Genomic DNA, 23,301 nt, shown 5'->3' with positions numbered 1-23,301 from the left:
ATCATTTTTTCCACATGGGCAAACACACTGAATTTTCCCCCTTGAGAAATGTGACACAAGCAAAAAAAAAAATGCAGGAAAAAAAAAAAAAGGTACAAGGCCAATCAAATGGCAACTGATGTTTTGTGCCTCCAAAAACACAAATACACTTGTTATTGAGAAAAGCACTCAATATTCACTAAATCTTCTGGGTCACATCACCCTCTGGTGGCTGCAAACTATCCTGAACGTTACTTTCACCAGTATTTCACAAACACAAATGTTTCAATGGTCAATATTAGTAACCTCTGTTCTCCAGCAAATTTGGTATATCACAGTTTAATTTTTGAAAACAGAATAAGGTCAATTGGTTGAACTTACTTATAAAAGCAATGTTTTTTAGTGGTAGACTAAATTTTCTCTTGCTCACTTGCTCTGTAAATCTGTATCTGCTGGATTTATATTTCAATACATTTTGTTACAGGTTGAGACTGAGCAGGTAGCTCTTCTTCCTAAGCTCTGTATTCCTTTTACACAAACTGCTCCCATGCTCTATAAATCTACCTTGCTTTCCTTCTGCATATCACCCAAGAGTAAGGATGCTGTGAACCATATGAAGTTTTTAGCTGTACCATAAAACCTTTTTGTCTTCAATTTTACACATTACACATTATGTTTGTCTTGGTGACTTTTCAAATTTAAAGAGGAACAGAGTTTTTTTCAGTCATTACACAGATCTGACTACTGGCATAAATGGGCAATAAATTAATATCTGAGTAGTGCAGTTTTAGTCGTGTCTAAGAACAACAGTAATAAAATAGGTTTATTTACTCTGAAGAAACCTACCAAGGCTCATAAACTCATATGGAACTGCAAGATCCTGTAAGGGCCACAGACTTGCACTTACCTCAGGCACCACGTGAGTATAGGACAAAGCACTCACGTGGTATGTGTTCATCTCTCCACCTACCATAGAAAAAAACCTAGATAACTAGTTCACAGTAATCCTGGATGACAGGAGAAAAAGAGGCTATCTTACCATTTTCTTGCTGTCAAGCACAAGTGAAAGGACTGATCCTAGAAATCCAGAAAATAAAGCTAATTACAAACAAATTTTAAAACATTTCTTTCCTTCAAGCTCAGGCAAGGCTCATTCAGTAAGAGAAGAGGTTCTCAAATAGTAATTTATATGGCTAAGAACATTATTTTGGTACAATTAACCAAAGTCTCACTCCCTGCTTGGAATCCAATTCTCTCATATCTAATAAACCCGTCTGTTTGGGGCAGTTCGTGTGCCATGAGCTTGCATGTTACACCACACCAGCTCACAGTGTGCACGCTTAGAAGGAATAACAGGAATGAGACAAGTCACCTTTAAAAAAAAAATTACATACAAAATTCTTCTCAATATCAATATTTAGACAAGTTAAGATCTGAATTAAGCTCCTATTCTGGGTTGTGGGCTTATTTTGGTAATGGTGGTGGCTTTGTTGCGGGGGGGCTTTTAATCTTTTGTGTGTGTGTGTGTGTGGCTTTTGTGTTTTTGTTTGGTTTTGGTTTGTTTGTTTTAAACTGCTAGTTGTTCCAGAATTACCTCAATACCCAAAAAGAAATTTTGAAATGTATGTGCATATGACAGTAATTTTTGCTCTTTGAAACTCCTTAATTCTAATTTTTGGATGCAGGTTTGCAGTTATTTTCATATTATCATAATTATTAACACCTGTTTCCATAAAAGTGAATATGATGGTCTTAATTTTTTTTAACATTTTCAATAAATAGCTGTACAATTTTATGGAGTGATTTTTGTTCAATTAGTAACTTTATTTCTGGCAGGACAATATTAAGCACATTTTGAAAATATTTGTTCTGAAAGGCTGAGAGCACTCACCTCTTCTACTATTATCTCCTTCTGCAAAGGGAGTGAATTCAGAGGAAAAGAAAGGACCCTGGAATTCTCTATTTCATCTACCAGCTGAAACAATACAAAAAATGGGAGGGATGCACACATGAAAGGTTAGTCATGTCTAGAACTTCTCTTACTAAGAGGGCTAGTTCAGTTCACTGGTTACATTAATTTCTTCTTCTAATTTCATTGAGGTTAATGACAACGTTCAGAAGGGGAACATACCTCTTCTGATAAAGTGATATCCAGTCTTGTGTGGTCATTTATGACACAGTGAAATACGATGATCCTAAGGCTGGGCTCAGAGTCCAGCGAAATTGTCTGGCTTCCTTCATGGGATCCTTTCACTGTAAACGTAAGCTTGTGACCTGAACATAGAGGCAGGGAACAAAGAGGATTTTAAATATTTCAAGTAAACATACATAATTAGTAAATAAAATCCTGTTCTCCTCTGATTTTCCTTACACCACGATGATTAAGTAGATTTTGGGTGGCAGAAACAGATCGAAAACTGATATAAACCATCTGGGTGTGTCTATATAAATCATTAATATACAGAAATCACATGTTTTTAAAATACTGTAGAGTGCTACTTGGTAGGTGCTATCCATGAATAAATAAAACCAAGATTTAGATTTACAGGAGCATGAGTTTAAAGGCATTTTGGATTATTCACACTGAATAAGAGAGTATGTTTTGGTTCATTGTGTACATTTTACTGTATCCTGTGTCTGCTATTATACTAAAATGATAAAAATCCAAAAGTCAAGCAGACTACTTGACATGTGCCCTCATGTCACCAAAATTGAAAAACCAAACCTGTCAAGCCCTGGGCTGTGCTCCTTGCAAGGAAAAGCCTTTACATTTACTAAGCATGCCGTTCTTCTGCAAGATCAGGGCCAAGAGGCGTATCATTTTAGGTCACTAACCTTTCCATCCCATGTTACATTTCAGTTCGAAACTTCCTATAATGCAACACAGCCATTGCTACAAATTTTATTCATAAAGGTCAATATTCCATTCATGTATTGTCTTAAAACAGCCTTGATTTTTTTGAGACTAGCCCCATGAGCAGCTTTGCAGAAGCTACTATTTATTTGAATTAATTTAAAAACTAGTGAAGAGTCCTGATATATTTACTAGACCTACATTTTACAGGCAAAGTCCTAATTTGGTGGTGGTTTGCATTTTGTGCAGACCACTTCAATACAATTTTACATTTAAACTTAAGAGCATAAGTTTATTATTTTTGCTTATGCAAACAAACAAAAAAATCTCCTTCAGAACACTGAATGTGCAGAAACTTTGTACACACTCAAACCCAAATTAAATGTACAGGATAAGATTTCTGCATATTAATTTAATTATAAGATTTATAATTTTAAAATAAGATAAATTTTCATTTTGAACAAGAAATAAACAGAGAGAGCTATTATAATTTTTCCAATTTTTTAATTCTAGTATATATGGCTCTATTTTTTCATCAATTTAAGATTTGCCTCAGAACTAAATACTTGACTAACTCGAATTTCAATAGATACAATCTTTCTGTAATGTGGGACATGGTGAAACTAAGCATTATGTGACACAGCTAGACTAACAAGCACAACAGATTATTAATTTTTCAACATTTGTTATAACCGCTGAATCATGACACAAAAACAATAGGTTAATGAAGCAATAACCTCACTTGTGGATTGCTGCTTCAGCTTCCCTGTGTCCACTCTAACCTCCAAACAGTAAACGTCACGTGCCTGTAGCAAGAGAGGACAAATGACGATTGAGGAAAGTGTAAATGACATTGCGAGTGATTTATACTGTTCTCAACCAAGCACTCTGATTGATCAACGAGCAACACAATCATTATCTATTAAATAGTGATGGTGGTTTTTCTAAGTTTTGAAGTAAAGAGGAACAACTCATGAGCTGCTTGAACTTGGAGAGACAGTTAAGTAAAGAAGATGAGACATTCAAAATAATAGGTGCATTGAAATATGAGACTCTTCTTGTAAGCGTTTCATTGTTTTTTTCATTAACCTCTGATAGTTCTGGATGTACTGTGGAAATAATGGGTAGGAAATTCAAGTTCATAGAAGAAAGTGGTGGCACAGGTATCCTGGCAGTAGCCCCACATCATGCCTTTGCAGAATGGGGCATCACACTGGAATGATGGAAGAACAGGGATCCTTAGTGCCAACAACAGATCCCTCTTCTCAGTGGGACAGTGTGGCTGATAGCACTGGCTTTGGAACACAGCTCAAAGTTTCCAGAGTTAAAAAGACGAACACTTGTTATGCAGGCACAGGAAAGATTGTAAGAATATACATTACCACTAGTACTCCATTAGTAATGATGCTATCAGGATAGTCCAGTCTGAAAAATAAAACAGAAAATATAATGCCATGAGTGGGACAACTCAGGTAAATATTTAAGCCTCTGAGTTAACACATTACTTATTTGGCCCCTATCAACTTTGAAATTTCTGACTTTAACATTCTCACTTAAAAATACTTCAAAGCTTTTATCAGGCATAGTTATACATGGTGAGCTGAGTTACAAGTTCTCCAGTCCACCCACAACAGAATATGAAGCTGACCTTTTAGTCCTGTGGTTTTTCATACTTACTTTAGTAAACCCTGTAATGAATTCTGATACATGGCATACTGAGTTTGAGGAGACCTGGAGGCTGTTACATTTATCTTTATTATCTTGATCATTATGCAGTTTGACCCAAGGTTTTGTATTTGAAAAACTAATACACTTGCCCAGATTTCCATGATTTTCCAAAGATTACCATAACAGCGGAAGAAATTGTACTTACTTCAACAAAGTGATTTCCAAAATGCACATGAGATTTTAACATATCACAACATGGGTAGACATGTTTCTAATTATCTGACCCGTCCCCTCACCCCCGCAAAAAACAAAAACAAACAACAAACAAACAAACAACAACAACAACAACAAACAACAAAAAAACCACATCAACAACACAGTATATACATTGGAAAAAAAGTATTTTACTTAGGAATTTTGTGGGATTTTTTTTTTTTTTAAGCATATTTTAAAGAGTTCAAAGAACATTGCTCAGGAATGGGCAAAAATACTCAGTGTTTCGATCTGCATGCAGGGAAAAGTGTTGAAGTACCACTCAGGTGTTGCTTCAGACAAAACTTTTTGCACTTAATTACTATTTTGTACTCAAATAGTTGTAACATTACACAACATATGGTGTCACTACTCTCAAATACTTCATTAAATAAAGTAAGAGAAGCAGAGAAACAGCATGGTGGATAGCTAAAGATCTCAGCCTACATAGCTTGGTGAAATTAAGATGGAAAGGCAGGAAACAATGTCTCTTCTTGGAGGCAAATATCCAGTACAGTGTAGTATTATTTGAGGCATTGGTGTCAGCAAAGTATAAAGGTAGACTGATAGTTAGGAGGTCCAAGGCATGACCTTCAAACAGGGTGGAAGAACCTGCACTGTTGGATGGAACAGCTTGGAAGGCTCCTGGGGAAGAACCAGGACAACACAGGCATTGAGCTCTGACAACCAAGAAGTCCCTCTTGAGGTGTCACCTCTGCAGTCACTACTGTAAGGAAGTCCAGCTGCTGTCACTTGGTTACTCTCCACACTGCATTTCCAGCTTTCACATCCTGAATTTCAAGGTTTCTGCTTGCCACAGCGTAAGACAGATGTTTTTACTTTTGGGAGTTTTTAACCTGGTGATCCACAAAGAGCAAAGGCACTCCCCTTACTCTGAAGCTTTGGAGATCAGCTATGGCTAGAGACACAGCTGTGCTGGGTGCAGAAGAGCTCTTATTATTCAGGTTTGCAGAGACCTTTGAATATTTTGCCTATCTTTGAAGCACTGAGTAACATCCACATCTCAGGACTAGCTGGTAATTTCCCTAACAACCGAACTGCTATTAGAGACCCCTTGTTACACTTATTAACACTCTTGTCCTCTCCATCACAGTTTGTGATTGGTGGCCTTTTTCAATATAGACCTCAGTTTTACTATGAGAATTGGAAGCATATCATGGCCTGTGGCTGGGGAAGCCAGGAACAGAGACCCTGGGCATCATTCTCCACTAAAAGTCTTTTGAAGGTACCTAAGACTACACTGGACTCTGTGAGCCTGGGGCTCACTTCTCAACACCTGGTATGCATCAAACTGCTGTCTTCTCCATTTTAGATCATGCCTGGCTTATAATGAAATGGACAATATTGTATGGGAAGTTACAGTCACACAGATTCTCCCACTGCAGTTCGCATTTGGAGTCGACTACTGTGTTCCATTTCACCAGAAAAATCTGGTTTTTTTGACACCTATGTACAATATTTTAATTCTGTCAGGTCAGATCCAGTTTCCCCTTCTTTTAGTAGCTTCCACATAGCTCAGGCTACTCTTCTGACCATTCTAACAACCCAAGAGAAGCATGGAGGACAGTACTATTTAAATAAAGAAAACTGTAATAGTCCCAAAGATTGTTTGTTTGTCATATTTCTTGATTTAAAACTTTTGCCTTCGGTGCCCTTTGAGGCCCTGTCACTTCCTGCCACAGACACAAATACAAACAGTACATTTGGCGCCCAATGGATGGAGATTCAGCCTGCTCACAGTTTCCTCAGCAGTGCCCAAGTCAAACTGCTAGCCTGATCTGCTGGTCCTCCCACACATGGGGGAAATTTCTCAAAATAACACAGCAGAACTACAGAAAGAAAAAAAAGACTTTTATTTTTCTAAAAATCATGCTTTTGCCATATTTCAATAATTAAATATTAACTTTTATACACATTTTTGTACACCTATTTACATTTATTTGTTTTAAGTGGGCTTTGTTTTAAGAATTGTCTTTCACATTTGAGAAAAAAGAAAAGGGAGAGGGAGATGAGATGAAAGGTTGTGTAAGAGTGGTCCTTCGTTCTTCTAAGAGTTTTTGTGATGTACTTCCTCAACTTGGGACATCTGAAAGACAGAAAGAGGCCAAAAAGAAGATCAGCAGACCCAAAAATATGCTGGGGCCCTTAGACCTCTCCTTGGAAACTTGAAGTACCTCCTAGTTCATCAGAAGTCTCTTTGTGGCCGCTCAATATCAGGATTGGGCTTCAGTAGAAGTCAGAGGGGAGGGGGATGTTGAGTGAGCGAAGCCACCTAGTCCAGCGGGACTCCGTCCCTGTATCAACTCGTAGGGGCTCGTGGTCTCGCTGGACCCTACCAGGGGAAATACAAGGGAGAAAGCCAATGTTACTTTTTGTGATCACCAGAAAATAACATAAAAGCACTAAAGTATGCAAATCAGCAACCTGTGTACAACGACCTTACCTTTTCAGTCACTGCTGCTCTAGGGCAGCAGCTCTCACGCCAGCTGGGCTCGTGTTATGGGCCCATAAACCATTGGGCAGGCATTTGCAATCCCTTGGCTCAGTTATTGGTGAAAAGAAGGAAGGAGCATGCCTTCCTCTCTGTGTCCTTATGATCAAATGCTTGGCTCTCAGTGTCTGCCATAGGTCATGGCAGCAGAGAGGTGAGCATTTTCAGGTACTTCGGGAGAGACGTAAGAATGAGGCAAAACTAGAGAGGGTATTTGTCTTGCAGTTTTGGAAATCAAGCCACCAAAATGAAGATATTCTTCCATTTTAAATAAAAGATAGTGGGAGTGAATGTGGGAACCAATTTCATACAGCCCACCAGTGTATCATGAGGAAATTTTTACAATGTTCTTTGGTAAAAGTAACACAAAACACGTTTTGCAGTGAGGTCAATAGGCAAGCAAAAATAGAAGTAACAAAGCCACTATCATAGGTGTGACCCAGGAAACTTTCTTGGCCTGGGGTTACAGTTCATGTGTTATATTATTCATGTGAAATGCTGGAAAGAAGAACAGGCTAATACAGTAAATCTTGCAATTGGTGAAGTCTGGAATGAAGATGAGGAAGGAATGAAAAACTATTTCAGTTAGCGTCAGACAAAATGTGCTGGTGGGAATAGTTATTAATTCCAGAGATAAACTGCCATATTTCTCCCCCAAAAAAGTATGTTCTCATTGTTCCCATCACAATACCAGATTTGTAGGAATTGTCCTGCATGGTTAATTGTACCTCTTGTTAGCACTATGGTTGGCCCTTCCTCTGAAAATTATCTCTAATCCTGCCAATATTTCTCCCATCCAGCAATACCAAAAACCCTTGTCAAAACCTGGTGAGATTGTTCAATACAGGAGAGGTTGGTTTTGTTCATAGTTTTCTGGTGACCCATCTCAGCTGCTTCAGTTCAGTCTTCCAGATCTTTCAGGGCTCTTCAGTTTATCACAGGTAATGCAACCCACTGTCTCAAGTTCTAGTGCACAAACCCTTTCATCAATTACTCCCGATATCATACTTTTTTATGTTGAGGGGTAAAAAAAAACCCAACCTTTCAGTATGCTAGCAATATTTAATCAATTCAGATGTGTTTACACCTTTATTCCAGGCTCAACTGATGGGAAGAACAGCATTGACCACCACACATATGCAAGAAATGCAAATGAGGAATAGTTGGGGAAATGTAAATCCATCTTCTGACAAGAAATCCATTTTCCCAGAGTGGTGTCTTCCCTTTTCTCAGGCCGTCTGGGACCTCACAGGGACATTGACTCCCTGACTCACTTATGATGCAGCAATTTCTACCCTTTGCGTATGGAGCTCTTCAGGCCACAACTATTACATTGGTCACCCAGGTACCACACTAAGAATGCAAAAGTGGATCAGATATGTTCTTGCTGTAGCAAGTAAGCCACAACTGTGATTCTTTTTAAAACCTCTTCTTTGGCACTTCCCAGGTTCCTTTTTATTTGTCCAGTCCCAACCATCTCTTTCCAACCAGTACAATTCCTACTCAGACAGCACCTGCAGAAATGACAAAATTCCTGACTTTCATCTATTGCATGTGTCTCCACAAAAATCCAACTAGTTGAAAGGTCCAAGAGAAAAGTTTGACACAGAGTCAGTGCTCAAAGATGAATTCCAGCCTCCATACCCACAAGCAAACCCACTCATGCACAACATCAATGCCAGACAACCTGCCTGAATCCCCCTCATCAGAAGACAGGATTATCTAGAGTATGATTCTACGTACCAACACCACAAGCCAGCTTCTAACTTGCAGAGAAAGGAAGACTGTAGACAGGGAATGTGGGAGGTCTACTGGGGCTCCCTTCCCCATTATTGTTACTGATTTTGTGACACTCCTAAGCTGTAACAAAAACCATTTGTCTTTATTACCAGGCATTCTCCCAGTTTTGGTGCACAGTATACCACAAACAAACCTCCTTGGTGAGTTTCCATGGTTTGCAATAGGACATTCTGGAACTCCTTTGTCTCTGTTTTTTTGGTTTTTAGGTGTTCTTTTTGTTGTTGTTGTTTTTTTACTTGTAAACACTGGGAGATCTTCTCCATTCATAATACTGAGCTACTGCCCTTTCTCCAGCAAGTCCCAATTTCCCCTTCCGTCAGGAATAAACATGTTATTCAAACTCTCCACCAACATACTAACATACTATACTGCTAGGGCTCTTGAAGTGCTCCAAGCACCTTGGGAAGGTCTCAGCAGTACCATCACTTCTCCAAGGTTGCTTTAACAGCACTTCCAGTCCAATAATATTAATCAAATTGTTAACAGAAATATTTTCAAGTAACTTCCTCAGTCATTAAGCATATTATGGAAAAAGACTAGAATACCCATGGTCCTGTTAGAGCGATAGGCTTCCAGATTTCTCCACAGCATGAATTACCTGAAGCAAACATATCCCTTAAACAGTCAAATTCCAACAACATCTTCCAAGCTCACCAAGTGAAGCTACCGCTGCTCCTCCAGTTTTCCTGGTTCCCCAGTTCCCAGCTTTCCACAGTGCTCCTTGCTCCTTTCTTTACATGGAACATATAGTTCCTTTCTCTGCTGGAACCGATACTCAAGTCTATCACAGCTTCACACGTGTAGTCAGATTAGCTAAACAGATCAGCTTAGAGGAGAGCATTTTATAGTGCTGTGGATTTGAAAAGTCAGATTCTCCAAGAAGGGGCAACATAAGACATTTAGGCTTGGCGATCTTTCTTCTAAGGGTCAAAACTTCCTCAGTGCTGCAGTTGTCCTCATAGTTCCTCATGTATTGATCCAACGACAAAAGGAACAGGAGGAAGTTGACGCTCAGGAGGCAACAGCCAAATGGTAAAATTACATTTTCAGATATTTAAAGTCTAAAAACATCTCTTCTGAAATTCCAATTTATTATACTTGAATGAAAACTTCTAGGTATTTCTTTCAGAGACTAGCTTTAAGAAGCACTGTCACATATGAACCAGACTATTTTTATGCTGAATACAACAGTTTATATAGAATTTAGAACTCTACTCACGTGTTCTGCAATGTGAACTCCACCTCCAGCTCCTCACGTGTCTGAAGAGAGAGGGAAAAGAAAAAGGTATATTACTTATTTTTCTTCATAGCTTTCATCATACCAGTTACACATAATTTGTAAAATATTTCTTTAGAATAACACTTAGGAAAATTACCAAAACTTATGAATAATTTGGAAAAAAACCAACAACAACAACCAAACTATGGTGCCAACGGAGGATATTGAATTTTAAGATATTCAAAAAACAGTTGCTGAAACTAGTTTTTTGAAATCTAAGAGCCATATGAGCATAAAGATGTAGGAACTGCTATTCTGCTGAAACAGCCCTTTTTTCAGATTTTAATTCTCAAAACAAAACTAATCAGCTGCTTTAATATTATTACAGTTTAAAGTGGCTAAAATTCAGAACTCATGTTGAGAACCAACAAAGATGCCAGAACTATTCAGAATTAAGGCACTGGGTAGTTAGTTCTAACTGATTTCATCCTAGATGACAGTTTAAGTAGATTTTTTTCCTATAAGGAAACACTGTAAAAAGATATATTTAGATGGAAGGAAAGAATTTACTTTTGTTCTCACCAGTTCCATTGCTCACCTGTGGATTCAGCTGAAACTTCACTCGAACAGTACGTCCTACAGTGAGTTTATCTATGTCAAAAAGAACTGTGCAGAGTTCGTCATCCCTAGACATCGTGTCCTCATCACAGACCTTCAGTTCCAGCACATTCTGCAAAAAGAAGTTAAGGATATAATGGAGTTACTTCTACATTTAAGAGCTCTGTAAGCTCTCGTCTTGAGATTTTCCTGCCTCCTCCCTCCAGTTTTAGGGGAAGAAGGAAAAAGGAGAAACACAATAGGAAAAGAGATTTGGGAATATTAGGCTTCACATTACTGATAACAGTACATACACAAAGAGGCAGGCTGTCTGCCTGGGGAAACGAAACAAAACAGGCAGGTAATACAGAGCATTCATGAATTTGTGATAAATAACTGTATTAAATATTTCTACATTTATTTTATGGCCTTTGGCTCCATGTGTATAAAACTGGCACAAGTACAGAAAGAATGTTTAAAGGATTTCTTTTCCGTCATATCTAGAACTAACTGATCTTACTGTTATTTTAATGTGATCTTTATCTTGGCTTTCACTTGTATGTGTCAAGATCGGGAATAGGATAGCAAAGGCCATACTATGCAGGGCATTTAATTGCTACTCATCAGTATAGCAAACGTTTAAGTAAAAACAAGCTGGAACCGACCAATACCAAGGAGGATGTACGCAACAGAGGTTTTTCTGAGGAATCTTTAAGACCACCAGTATTTGGAAATGAGATATATATTTATTGGTTTATCATAGTTCTGCATAATCTATTGACTATCTTCACACAGTGAATGGTGAAAACCGTTTATTTTCACTACCTTGATTCGGCGGTCAACCTTATAGCAGAAAGCTTCATTCCACACGGGGTTTTTGCTGTTCTTGATGGTTCTGGTCCGAACCTTCTCAGTTGAAGCAGTAGGCAGCCACAGTGTCACGTAACAATCTGAAAGGGTGACTGTATAAAAAGAAGATGAGCAGAGTGATAACATATACAGAGAAAGAATCATTGCACTTTGCATGTTTAACTGTAATAAGGGATAGGTAACACAGTAGGGGATTTCTTCCTACAATGAATCACTCAAGGCAAAACAGAAACATCCCCACACATTTGCCATGCTCATTCCCAACATAAAGTTGCATTTGAAATAGCACTCTACTCCACATGCAGTGGAAGCACACCTATCCATGCTGCATTTAGCTTTATATTCATGACTATCCAAATGACTGAGGCAAGGTAATGTTGCCAAAACATGATAATATCTACCAGTATATTCTCTCTGCCTAACATACATCAGCTCTAGGATGATTCCCCTGTCACTCAGGCAACGCACCTCACAACCTTCAATCTGGGCTACAGAGAGACTTGTTTTCTAGCATTTCCTTCCCAGATTTGGTACCTTAAGTAGTTGAAAACCTTTATCAAACTGCTAGCTTCAATGAAGAATGACAGGGTTTTTTTGCCAAAAAGTAAAGTGCTCCCCCACCAAAGCTGAAAAGTTTTATTTCCTTATCACAAATCAAAATGTGCCAATTTAATGTTCATTCGCTGATTAAATTTTTAGGAGCTCTGCCTTTCTCAGCAAGTCTTTTGGAAAGAAAAATTCGTCTCAGCACCAGGATTAAGTTACAATTCACCCTATCCCTTCCTACCACTCTCTCTGCAGACTAGAAAAATCTTGCCAACGCTCAAATCTGGGGAAGGAAACCATAAGTACCATCATATCCTTCCATATTCTGATCCCCACCATGTTTAAAGGGAGAACTGCCTGGGAGTGAAACTTGCAGGCGCTTGATACAGGCACCGACAGCCTTTCTCTCACACATATAATGCAACATATATCCTCCCTATTTCACATAAGCAATGTTCAACAAGTCATCTGGTTCTTAATGCAACCTTGTGAGTCAGAAAAAGTCAAATAATTCAACCCCTAGTCAATCCCTGCATCATGCTTAAAACCCGTAACAGTGCTATTATCTCATAATAGTACAATCATCTTTGTGTATTTCCTTTTTATCTTTCAGTAGCAACTACAGATTTAGGTTTTTCTACTAAGTGTATTTTTCCTAAGTTGTGCTTTTATAATGTAGCAAACCATGCTATCACTATCAGCAAAACCTCACTAATGACTGCAGGAAGGAAAGTGTTTCCACATTTGGCATTTGGCAGAGGCACAAGTGTAGGCAGATGAAAATGTAAATGTTCAATATTGATTAATGTTAGAGCTTCCATTTTGGAAGGGCTTGAGAGACACTGATGATTTACTTCACAGTGATGACATAAGGGTTAAGCAAATAAGTAAATTGAGAAAACTTGAATTACTTCCCCAAGATCCCATAATGCAGTCAGTGGCAGGGTCCAAAACACAGTCTAGATTTTCAAGCCTGTACTCGAATCTATTAAAATTATTTTTCTCTGGAACAACAGTAGGGAGAAAGACTTTTAAAGTATATTTATTTTCCACTGTTAAATAGGAATGTGAGAGACAAAGGCCAAGAAGAAAGATCCACTTAAATAAATTAAGCACAAACTCTTCACCAGCAAGAAAATATGAAAGGATACCATTGGAGTAGGAAACACCAAGGTTTAATGAGAAAAACAGGGAAGATAAAGGAGGAAATAAATAATAACTCAGAATTGTAACAAGAAGCATACTGTTACCATTACAAATAGGTAGAAAAGAGGTACTTTCTCATAGTTGAAAATACTGATGTTTTGAGGAAAACTAACTGAAATGTTTGGATTTTTAAATGCCTTTTTAATGCCTCTGTAAAGGTAAAGCCTGCCTGACATATCCTTCCCATTACTAACAAAAACCGATTTTTTTTCCACAGTAATTTGAGTTTCCTCAGAAAATTAATTTTCTGCTGAGTAAATATTCTTGCTGAAAAGTTTTTAAATCTCTCTTCCAGATACACTTTAAACAAAGCCTTGGGAAGCCCAAGTTCTGAATTCAGGGCGTCTCAAGGGCGTAAAGATATGGTATTCATCTGTTCTTGAGACCAGAACTCCAGGAAGTAAGGCAATACGATAAGGCAGACATGCTAACAGACTTCATGAAGAAAGACTGTACGATTCACTGTGGCAAGGAGCAACTGTGAGCAAATAATTCCTGAGAAGGACAACCACAGTGAATTGAAGCATAAGCAGGCAATCTGCTGGAGCACACAAATGCACACAGAATTGTGCATGTGGGTTTGCAGACGCAATTGCAGTGACTGCCTGGTCAGATCGCGTTATTTGGTTGATGCAAGTCACTACGTAGGCATTTGAACATCTGGGTTTCGTTAAATAAAAAGTCTACTCTAAACCCACAAAGTGTGTGTTTCTGCACATTAAAATAGATACTTAACCTCTGAAAAACATAGAACTTTACATCTTTTACAGTGCCCTCACTTTGTCTAATGAATCAAATTCCTTTTCCAAAATGACACAGTAAACAAAGTAGTTTGATCAACTGTCATTTCTAGACTAAGAAATATTAAGACATAAACAGTAAACAAAGCACACAGTAAAACACAGCAGATTTCTTAAAGCTGAAAAAATAAAAGGAAAACATAAATAAGCGCAGTAGTATGACATTGTGGAAGATGCAAGAGTAACCCAGGATACCTCAAGTGCAGTAGGCATTTGTTACCTGATAATCATCATTCATTCAAAATTACTGTTGTTAAGCACCACTTCCATGTGTTCCAACCACATTCTTCCTGCCAGAAACCACTAAATTCAACCTCAGATAAGAAGATAGAGGTTCTCCCTCTACTCTTGACCCATTACATTAGTTGAAAAATCAAAATATATAATAGATTAACTGAAATTTACATCTTGTTTCCTTAGAAACTATGATATGCTGCACAAAATTCTGAGTGTGCCAAAAGAAATTTAATTTTGAGCCAAGTTCAGCAAGATTTTGGTGAAAATATTGTGAGCTTTTCCTCTTTGTTTTACAACAAAGAGGAAAAGCTTTATTCTTGTAGTCTTTCTTGTAGCTTTATTCCAATTTATTCTTGTAGTCTTTCAATTTGAATTTTCTTATTCTCTTCGTCTTTACTTTGCCTTTTTCTTTCTTGCCTTTCCAACTTCTTTACATAGACATTTCACCATTCAAACATCCCCAGTGACAGAACTGTGTTTTGAAAGGCACCTGGACAAGCCCCACTGCACCCATGAGACTGGACTAAAGAGGACCCACATCTGTGGAACAGAAGCTGTGAGGAAGCTCCTCAATTAATTGGAAATTCTAAAATTCAGCGTTAAACCAGTCCCTCCCCTGGGTGAGCCAGTGTCACATCTGGACAGTGAACAAACTATTCTTTCCATCTGTTCAAGATTCTTTCTTCCACCAAAGATTTTCTTTTTCACATTTGCTGCCACACTGGTTCAACAAGCTGATGCCCACCAGTCTGCAGAGGCAGAGAAGGTGAATCATTACAGGGCTTGCACAGCTGAGTATTACCAGACTCTGTACACTCCCCTACTGCAGAGATTTATTCTGTCTTGGTCTCTTCTCATTATGAACTCCTGCGATCTGACTATGACATTTTTATCTTCCAGCCTCTGTTCTAGATATCCTTTTCTTGCTTCCCCTTACTATCCCCCACTTAAACCCCTTTAAATCTCTCACAGTAGTACTCTAAGTTTTTCTGACTTTTAAATTGCTCCATTGTCTAGGTTAAACACATTTCCAGACACACCGGATTTTATCATCTTTTCTTGCATATTTATAAATTTTGCAGAAGAATGTTTTTGCTTGTACTTCTGTTATATTCATAGTTTTCCCTACTACTGCATCACCAGTCCTCTCCTCTCTTCTGTACAGAAATTCTGTAGCAAATAGGTTTCTTACTCAAAAGTACAAGAATTTTCATCATTTAAACAGCAGCCCTCTGATCAGCAGCTAAGTCTGATGTCACAAGCGTAGGAAATACATCTCATACAGTGAGGTATGAAAGCAAAAGATCAAATGCATCACCTTGCTTGAGTTATTCTCCTTATATTTAAGAGCAGAAAGCAACACTTCACCATCACAATAAAAATAATTATTGTAAACTCACAGCAACATGTATTTTTATTCCAATACAATTCAAGAATAACATTGATCAAATATTTTCTTTACTTTAAAGAATTACAAGAAACTTCCAACAATAGCAGAAATACTCACGCAAGTCTGCTTTCCGGGCATTCCTCACTCTTAGTATTTTTACAGTGAGCAAGTTGAAAGGAGATACTGGTCTCTGCATGACAATTAAAAAAATAAAATAAAATAAAATTTAAATTAATATTATAGTCTATAGTTACAGAATTACAGACTGCTGCAAGCTTGAAGTTTTAAGGATGTAGATAAAACAAGGTTTTTAAGGTTGAGCCAATAACATTTATCAAACCAAATGCAGCAGCTGGAAAAAAATACGCAAATTTTTTGCACAGAACCCTTTTCAGGTCTGAAAGAGAAACAACAGATTTCAAAAACACGTTTGAGGTGAGAACAGGTGCTGAGAGCTTGATTTGATAAAGACCACTTCTTTTTAACACCACTCCATTATTATCACATTAAACACCCCTACAGTACACGCATCGGTGTCCTCGCCTTTTATCACCACTGCCTGCAACAGAGCAGGCTGCCTCTGGGACATCAAACACTGCCACAGTAGCTGTGCAAACAGAGCTAAGCAACCACCATGCACCAGCAAAGCTGCTGCACCAGCACAAGCTACCACGCACAGCCTAAAAGGCAAAAAATGCAGCTGCCAGTGACAAAATACATCTTGCAAAGACTGATCTTCATCTCTGATCACCAGCATTAAGCTACAAAACACTTTTCAGACATGATCTTAGGAATTAACTCAAAACTCTGCTAGATATCAGACACCTTGGGCTCAGAAATATTAATTCTGTAATACTTCATAGCTACCATGGCTCATGTCTTCGTATTTCACAGGGTGAGAATCTACCCAGCCAGGCTGGGATCTACTTTTATGGGAAGCAGCTCTGTGGAAAAGGACTCCAGGTGTCCTGGCAAACAAGTTCCATATGAGTGAATAGTGTGCTGCTGCAGCAAAGACAGACAACAGGATACTGGGTTGCATCAACAAGGGCAACACCAGCAGAGACAAAGAAGTCATTATCTCACTCTGCTCAACACTTGTCAGGCCACACCTGGATATATTGTGTTCGGTTTCTTCACGAAAGATGTGGACAGGCTGGAGAGGGTCCAGAGAAGGGCCACAAAGATACTCAAAGGACTGGGAAGCCACCAAATGAGGAAAGGCTGAGAGAATTGCATTTGTTCAGCCTTGAGAAAAGAGGGATGAGGGGAGACCTCATCACCATGTTCCAGTATTTAAAGGGTGGTTACAAAGAAGATGGAGACTCCCTTTTTACGAAGAGTCACATGGAAAAGACAAGGGGTAATGGGTATAAGTTACTCCTGGGGAGATTCTGATTTTTCATGATGAGAACAATCATCCATTGTAATAGTCTCCCCAGGGAAATGGTGGATTCGCCAACACTTTTAACATTCAGCTGGACAGGGTGCTGGGCCATCTTCTCTAGACTGTGCTTTTGCAAGAAAGGTTGAACTAGATGATCTTTGAGGTCCCTTCCAAGCTGGTATTCTATGATTCTATGAAATTAACTCTTCCCCTATTTCACGTTGGAAATAACTACTTAACATATTTCTTTTCTCTTCCACACTAACTTCTGTTTCATAGGCACCATCTTCCCTTTTAAAACCAAAACTCTCTCGACACTTGCTTAAAATTGGTATTTAGTTTTGAGACTATCGGTTCCGGTTTAGAACAGAAACATGTGGTTTGTGCTCAAAAACTTGTCAAATCTTTCTATCCGTACCAGCTTCCCAGAACAGATACTAACTCATAAATCCTCTCACTCCTGCATTCATAGTAATACTGTACCCTAGTAGAGTTAACACAGAGTCCTAACACAAATACATGGGTTTTCTTACTTTGTATCTGAAGTACCTGTATTAACCACAAGCAGCAAAAGTAAAAACAATGTACTGATGCTAACTAATATAATGTACCTTGCTACTATTTCCTTCATACATACTATACATTTTGCCAGACCATTTATCTTTCCAGCTGTAGCACAAGGCTTGTCATGAAATGTTTCTCCATGTTTTAGCAAAACATTAAGCAACTGGAACCATGATGTGACACTGGGCGCTAACACAGTGTAATGAAGCAGGCCCTTGTCATCACCAACAAAAACCTCAGCACCTCTGAAAATGCAGCAGAGATTAAGAACAACCTCTAAGAAACAGTCTGGGTAATCCCTGGCATATATCATCTTGCACTTCCCTTTGGATCAGCAAGGGGCCTGAAGATGCAGAGTTGAAGGTCAGTGAGACAGCAGCAGGAAGGTTGGAATAGTCACTGATATGGGCACATTTTTTCTCCATTATTATAACCTGTCCAGAGTCTAGCACAGGGAACAGTTTTATTGTCCACAGTTCACAAACACTTAAATTGTCAGTCATGGGACATTACAGCTTGTCTCAAAGACTATTTCACATCTCTACCTGCTCCATTATCCCAAGCATGGCCATAAAGGAGAACTTAAACAGACATACCGACATATCTTGAAAGAAAAAAAAAAACTAGTTCTTTAGGGGATGAGGGGAATGCATATATTACTGTCTCCAGTGAAAAACAACCAAAAGACATCATACGCAGACTATATAATCCAACTGCCAGAACTGCTTTTCTGTATGCATTAGGTAGAACTGAGTAAAACACAGAAGCACTCCTAGCCATAGGGATCAACAGACAATGCTTGTCTGTCCTTGCCAAATCTACTGACATGTTTGCTACCTTTATACTTGTTCCCTGTTTCCCATGCAATAAATTCTAAATGGTTTTGTCCTCAGCAGTGCTATTTTGGCAGAAGAAGTGGGGATTATCTTTACTGAGGAAGGATGAGGCTTGCATGCCTTGAATACAGAAGAACAGACTTGAGCAGAAGCTCCCCATGCCAGGGAAGTGCTATAACCACTAGTCTAGACATCATTTTAAAGGAATAACCTTTGCTCAACTCTTTGAAAAGAAGCATCTAGACCTCTGCTTCGTGTATCTCACTGCAGTCTTAAGTGGCACACAGTGATAGGATCTAAGAAGGGTGCTCCTGTGCTCAGATGTCCCTGGTAGCTGGATGTACCTACTTATGCAGTTTCCTGCTCAGGTGTTACAATTCCCATTTTGGTGTATCCAGCTCTCCAAACTTATTGAATTAATCCTCAGTGTGTCACTCTGGGTTCTAAAGTCCTTTCCCACACTAGTGATCTCGAAGTCGGACCTTATAGTTCCTAACTTCTAGATGCCTGAACGCTCTGTCAGTTTTAGCTGTCAGCAACTTGCTCAAAGTCACACAGGAAAACTAATGAGTGGCATATCTTAAGCTGGATATGCTAGTAATGGGCAATGACATCCACTTATTTCCCTTTAATGTGACAGTATCACAGGCTGCGTAAGTTCTGAGGCCAGAAGACACTGAGGTCAGTTATTATACACACTTCGACTTTCAGCTTCTGTATTTATTTCGTCTGAGACATGATTGTTAACTCATAAACCGGAAACACAAGCCAGGTATTTTAATAATCACTGTTGAAACTACTTACATATGTGAGATTGCAAATGCAAGACTTGGTCACACTGTCTTACGTCAGATAAAAGTTCAATTAAGTGCTGTGGCACACTTGTGCAATCCTTACATATCTGTTCCCAGGGAAGTCAATGGGAGTGTTCGCATAAGTGAATCCTCATCCGTATGAATAAAAGTTACATAACTAGGCTCTAAAACGGCTCTGTTTCAGTAAATTCCAAGTTTACACTTCTACAAAAGTCTTTTATAGATTTTTTTTTTCTTGAGGAGTGAAACACATACAACATTCCCAATTTATATCAAGAGAGAAAGCAAATACCAAAGCAAAGCAGCCTCAGATCTATTTGAAGCAGAGCACACCTCTCTGAGCTTTCTCTTTAAAAAGGAATAGAAATCTCGCTACTACTTTAAAAACTATGAAGACCAACAAGGAAAACACTCAGCCCTGTCAGAAAGAGTGTCAGGATTTAAAAACACAGATCATTACCTTGTTTCTGACCTGGGTCAGGTATGTAGCACCTTTTAACTTCAAAGAGTTTTGGAGCCTCAAGGCAGGCAGGATTTCATTACATTACTATGTCTACCACCTCTAGGCAAGGTCATATACATAAGAAACACTTTTCCTTATACTACATGTTTTGTATTTATTTCACCCATTTTAAAACACCCAATAGCTGGGTCTTACTAAGTCAGCAGAAGTCACCAGGGTTTTCCAGAATAAAAACAAACGGAGCAGCAGTGACTCAATGTCTGTTTCTTTCTAAGAGCTACGTAAAATTTGTGTGACTTCAGACTGCCATTTTCAGGTGATGTTTCTTCTCTTCCTGTTTGCTGCTCCACAGCTGGACTCACATGTTATAATAAATTAAAATCTTAAAAGAGAAGCAGGCCCTTGTCATCACCAACAAAAGCCTCAGCACCTCTGAAAATGCAGCACACAGTTCAGTGTGGCTTTTTCTCAAGACCATGCTAGCCTATATTATTTTAATATGATATAGTAATTTGAGTAATCTAAAAAGTATTACTTTTTTGTCTGCCAGCTTAAGGGCACTACCAACATTTTCTCAGCAAGTATCTTACATGTTCTCTTTAATTTATATGGACACTCAAGTTTCAATCTCATACATCCCATGGTTTCTACTCAAACTGCCTCTGATAATGAAAACTAGTTTCCTTAACTGAGCCATTGAGTAACAAAATATAACTCAAGATATATTATAGTTTTATATTTATTATCATAAATAATAATATTCAATTAAAAAAAAAGGAAAAAAAAACCAACACCTAAACCAAACCAACCTCAGGTTCCTTCCTGATTTTTGCCTCTATGAGCCTCGAAGAGTCAGGGCAGAAAGAGTAAGTTTTGGGTCCTACTCTAAATTATATGTACTATATTCATGTCAGTTCTGCTACCCTAAATATCCTAAAAACAAGAGGCAAAATTAAAGCCACTGAACTGTAGAGGTCTCATACCTAGAGATCTACTAACAATGTATAAAGCACTAAGGATAAAAACACCTTAATCCTCTAAACACAGGTTAAGTTTACAGGATTAAAAGTAACAATTTTTATGATCCTAGCATACTTCCTTGGGGCTGTGAGACTATACACAGAAACATAAACATTATTTTTAAAGCAACTTTTTTAATAAACTCTGCAAAGTCTTTGCTTTACCATAGCATTTCACTTTGAATAGAGAAGGCAAGTGGCTCTCAGGCACAGTCAGGCATCAGATACTTTCAACAACAGCAAACCTTCCTGAGGCAGACTAAACATACCACCTTTTCAGAGGATCTGTGTATCACTGCAATACCCCATGTGGAACCAAAGCCCAAAACAAACCAGGCTGGGAAATCCCCACACAACTGAAGCAGAAGCCAGAGCCCATCTACCAACTGTGGATTCCCAGAGAGCTGCAACAGATACTGGCAACTCCAAACCCGTAGCCCCATGCTGTTGCCACTGCCATTGTTCCCATTCCCTGGCTCACAACAGCTTATCTGTTTTCCTTTATGCTAATACCTGTTAACGTGAAGGTCTGCTAATTGCCCAGGGAGTTTTCACGTGCCTGTGCAAAGTATTCATCCTCAGTTCAACTTTTACAAAACCTTGTTCAGAGAACTTTGGGCACTGCTCCCACTCCTACTGGGCTAATGAGATTGGGCTTGTCAGGAGACCGAACGCAACACATTTATTCCACAGTGCTACCTGTTCTGACACTGTGTTTTTAAACACCGTGTTACACAGAGAATTGCAAGCTCTATGGCAGTCGTTACAGCACAAAGAAAGACTGCAAGGACTACTAAAGCACTAAGAACAACTGCAAGATTCGCTTACACACAGTCTTCTTGTGAAGGAATAACATAAAAGACAAATGGGTATTTCATCCAAAGATGTCGAAACACAAAAAGGGAGGAATTAAAAAATTAATACTCATGAAGTAAAAACCAGCCCAGATACAGTGCAACACCTACTCACACCATAAACATCAGACACCGACAGAGACCAGACTATTTACAGTTTACCGAAAGCCAAGGCAATATTTCATCTACAGAGCTGAAGTCACAGCTCAACTTTTCAGTGTTCAATAAATATTGCAGTACAGTTTTCCCTCGAGCCATTGAATTCCTAAGATTTTTTTCTTGTGATCTACCTACATTCAGCACTAAACAGCATTTAATGAAGGGCCAGCTAATTACCACCTACCGTGCTCACCGCTGGTGCTGTGGTGCCCGTAATAGTCTAGGAAAAACAACACAAGGCAAAGTTAAGAAAACTAAGCTACATGTTAAACTCTTATTTTAGGCTGACTTTTAAAAACATCTCACATTCAAAACCATACTTAGAGCTATGCTCATTAACTACCCTTATTATGTGTTTTACCAATCATCAAAACAATCACAACCCTGTGCCAGCTTCTTATTTCCTTGACATACAGTTTTTGTTTGGCTTTGGTTTTTTTAAGCAAGCACAAAAAGTAATGTTGTTAGCCTTAAAACATAGCTTGAAAATGCAGACATACCACAAGGTTCCATAAAAGGCTAGATTAGGAAAACTATCCATGCAACCATGAGATCTGACAAACAGCAAATTTGCTTTCCATGGATTCCCCATACACCTTAAACACCTTGGTCTCCATTGTAATCAATGGAACTGAAATATGAGACAATTTCACCCACTTTATTCTTGCTCTCGGCTTCTTTTTCTTACCTCATTTGAACTGAAATTTGATCCCATTGCAGCCCCAGTTGCATATGAGTCCAATGTCAAAAGACACCAAGTTGTACAGCTGACAGGAACTCCTCATGCAGATTAGGGGTGGAGGAATAGGGATTTTATGACGAGGCTCTCCTGCCCCACCCCTTTATTATTTCCACTCATTAGGCAGTCTCCTCCCTGCTTCCTGCAGCCTATTAGAGCACCTCAACTGAGTCAGCAGAATGAAGAGCAATTTATTTTTTACCCGCTGTGATGTTTGGGGGGAACACTGAAGCCCCCCTCAGCCCAGGGATTCCTTTCTAGAAAATACTACTGCTAATAAAAAAGTTCTGCATTTAGGCAACTACTCTAACATGCAGGCAAAGAGCTTGTGACTAATTAAATCACAGCTGTCAGAGCATCTCTATATGGCCACCATCACACTCCAGGGTAGTGGAGAGAGACCTCAACAGCTTCTTTCCAAACAATAACCTCAAATACCTGGTAGCAATCTTCCTGTAGCCACATGCAGTTTAGCAAGGTGAGTGAGCCCATTGCAGTGCCACAACTAAGTGACTGCAAGACCCATGCTCCTCCA

The 23,301-nt window shown here is 38.8% G+C and overlaps 1 protein-coding gene across 1 annotated transcript in view; it reads right to left on the bottom strand.

The window, feature by feature from the left end:
- The window catches only part of LOC308040739 (cytosolic phospholipase A2 epsilon-like), a gene marked incomplete at both ends in the record, with an annotated part of 32,960 nt that extends 10,218 nt beyond the window's left edge, over positions 1-22,742 (bottom strand). The window contains 11 exons of the mRNA XM_080345029.1: positions 1,019-1,056; positions 1,871-1,954; positions 2,111-2,253; positions 3,576-3,639; positions 4,216-4,258; positions 10,285-10,325; positions 10,883-11,014; positions 11,707-11,843; positions 16,048-16,120; positions 22,212-22,247; positions 22,716-22,742. Of these exons, the coding sequence (XP_080201155.1) occupies positions 1,019-1,056; positions 1,871-1,954; positions 2,111-2,253; positions 3,576-3,639; positions 4,216-4,258; positions 10,285-10,325; positions 10,883-11,014; positions 11,707-11,843; positions 16,048-16,120; positions 22,212-22,247; positions 22,716-22,742 (818 nt within the window). The remainder of the gene's footprint in view (positions 1-1,018; positions 1,057-1,870; positions 1,955-2,110; positions 2,254-3,575; positions 3,640-4,215; positions 4,259-10,284; positions 10,326-10,882; positions 11,015-11,706; positions 11,844-16,047; positions 16,121-22,211; positions 22,248-22,715) is intronic.
- Between the last annotated feature and the right edge of the window lie 559 nt (positions 22,743-23,301).

This window comes from Nesoenas mayeri (genome assembly GCF_963082525.1).
Source record: "Nesoenas mayeri genome assembly, chromosome: 5".
NCBI lineage: Eukaryota > Metazoa > Chordata > Aves > Columbiformes > Columbidae > Nesoenas > Nesoenas mayeri.
This window is presented reverse-complemented; position numbering and strand designations above follow the sequence as displayed.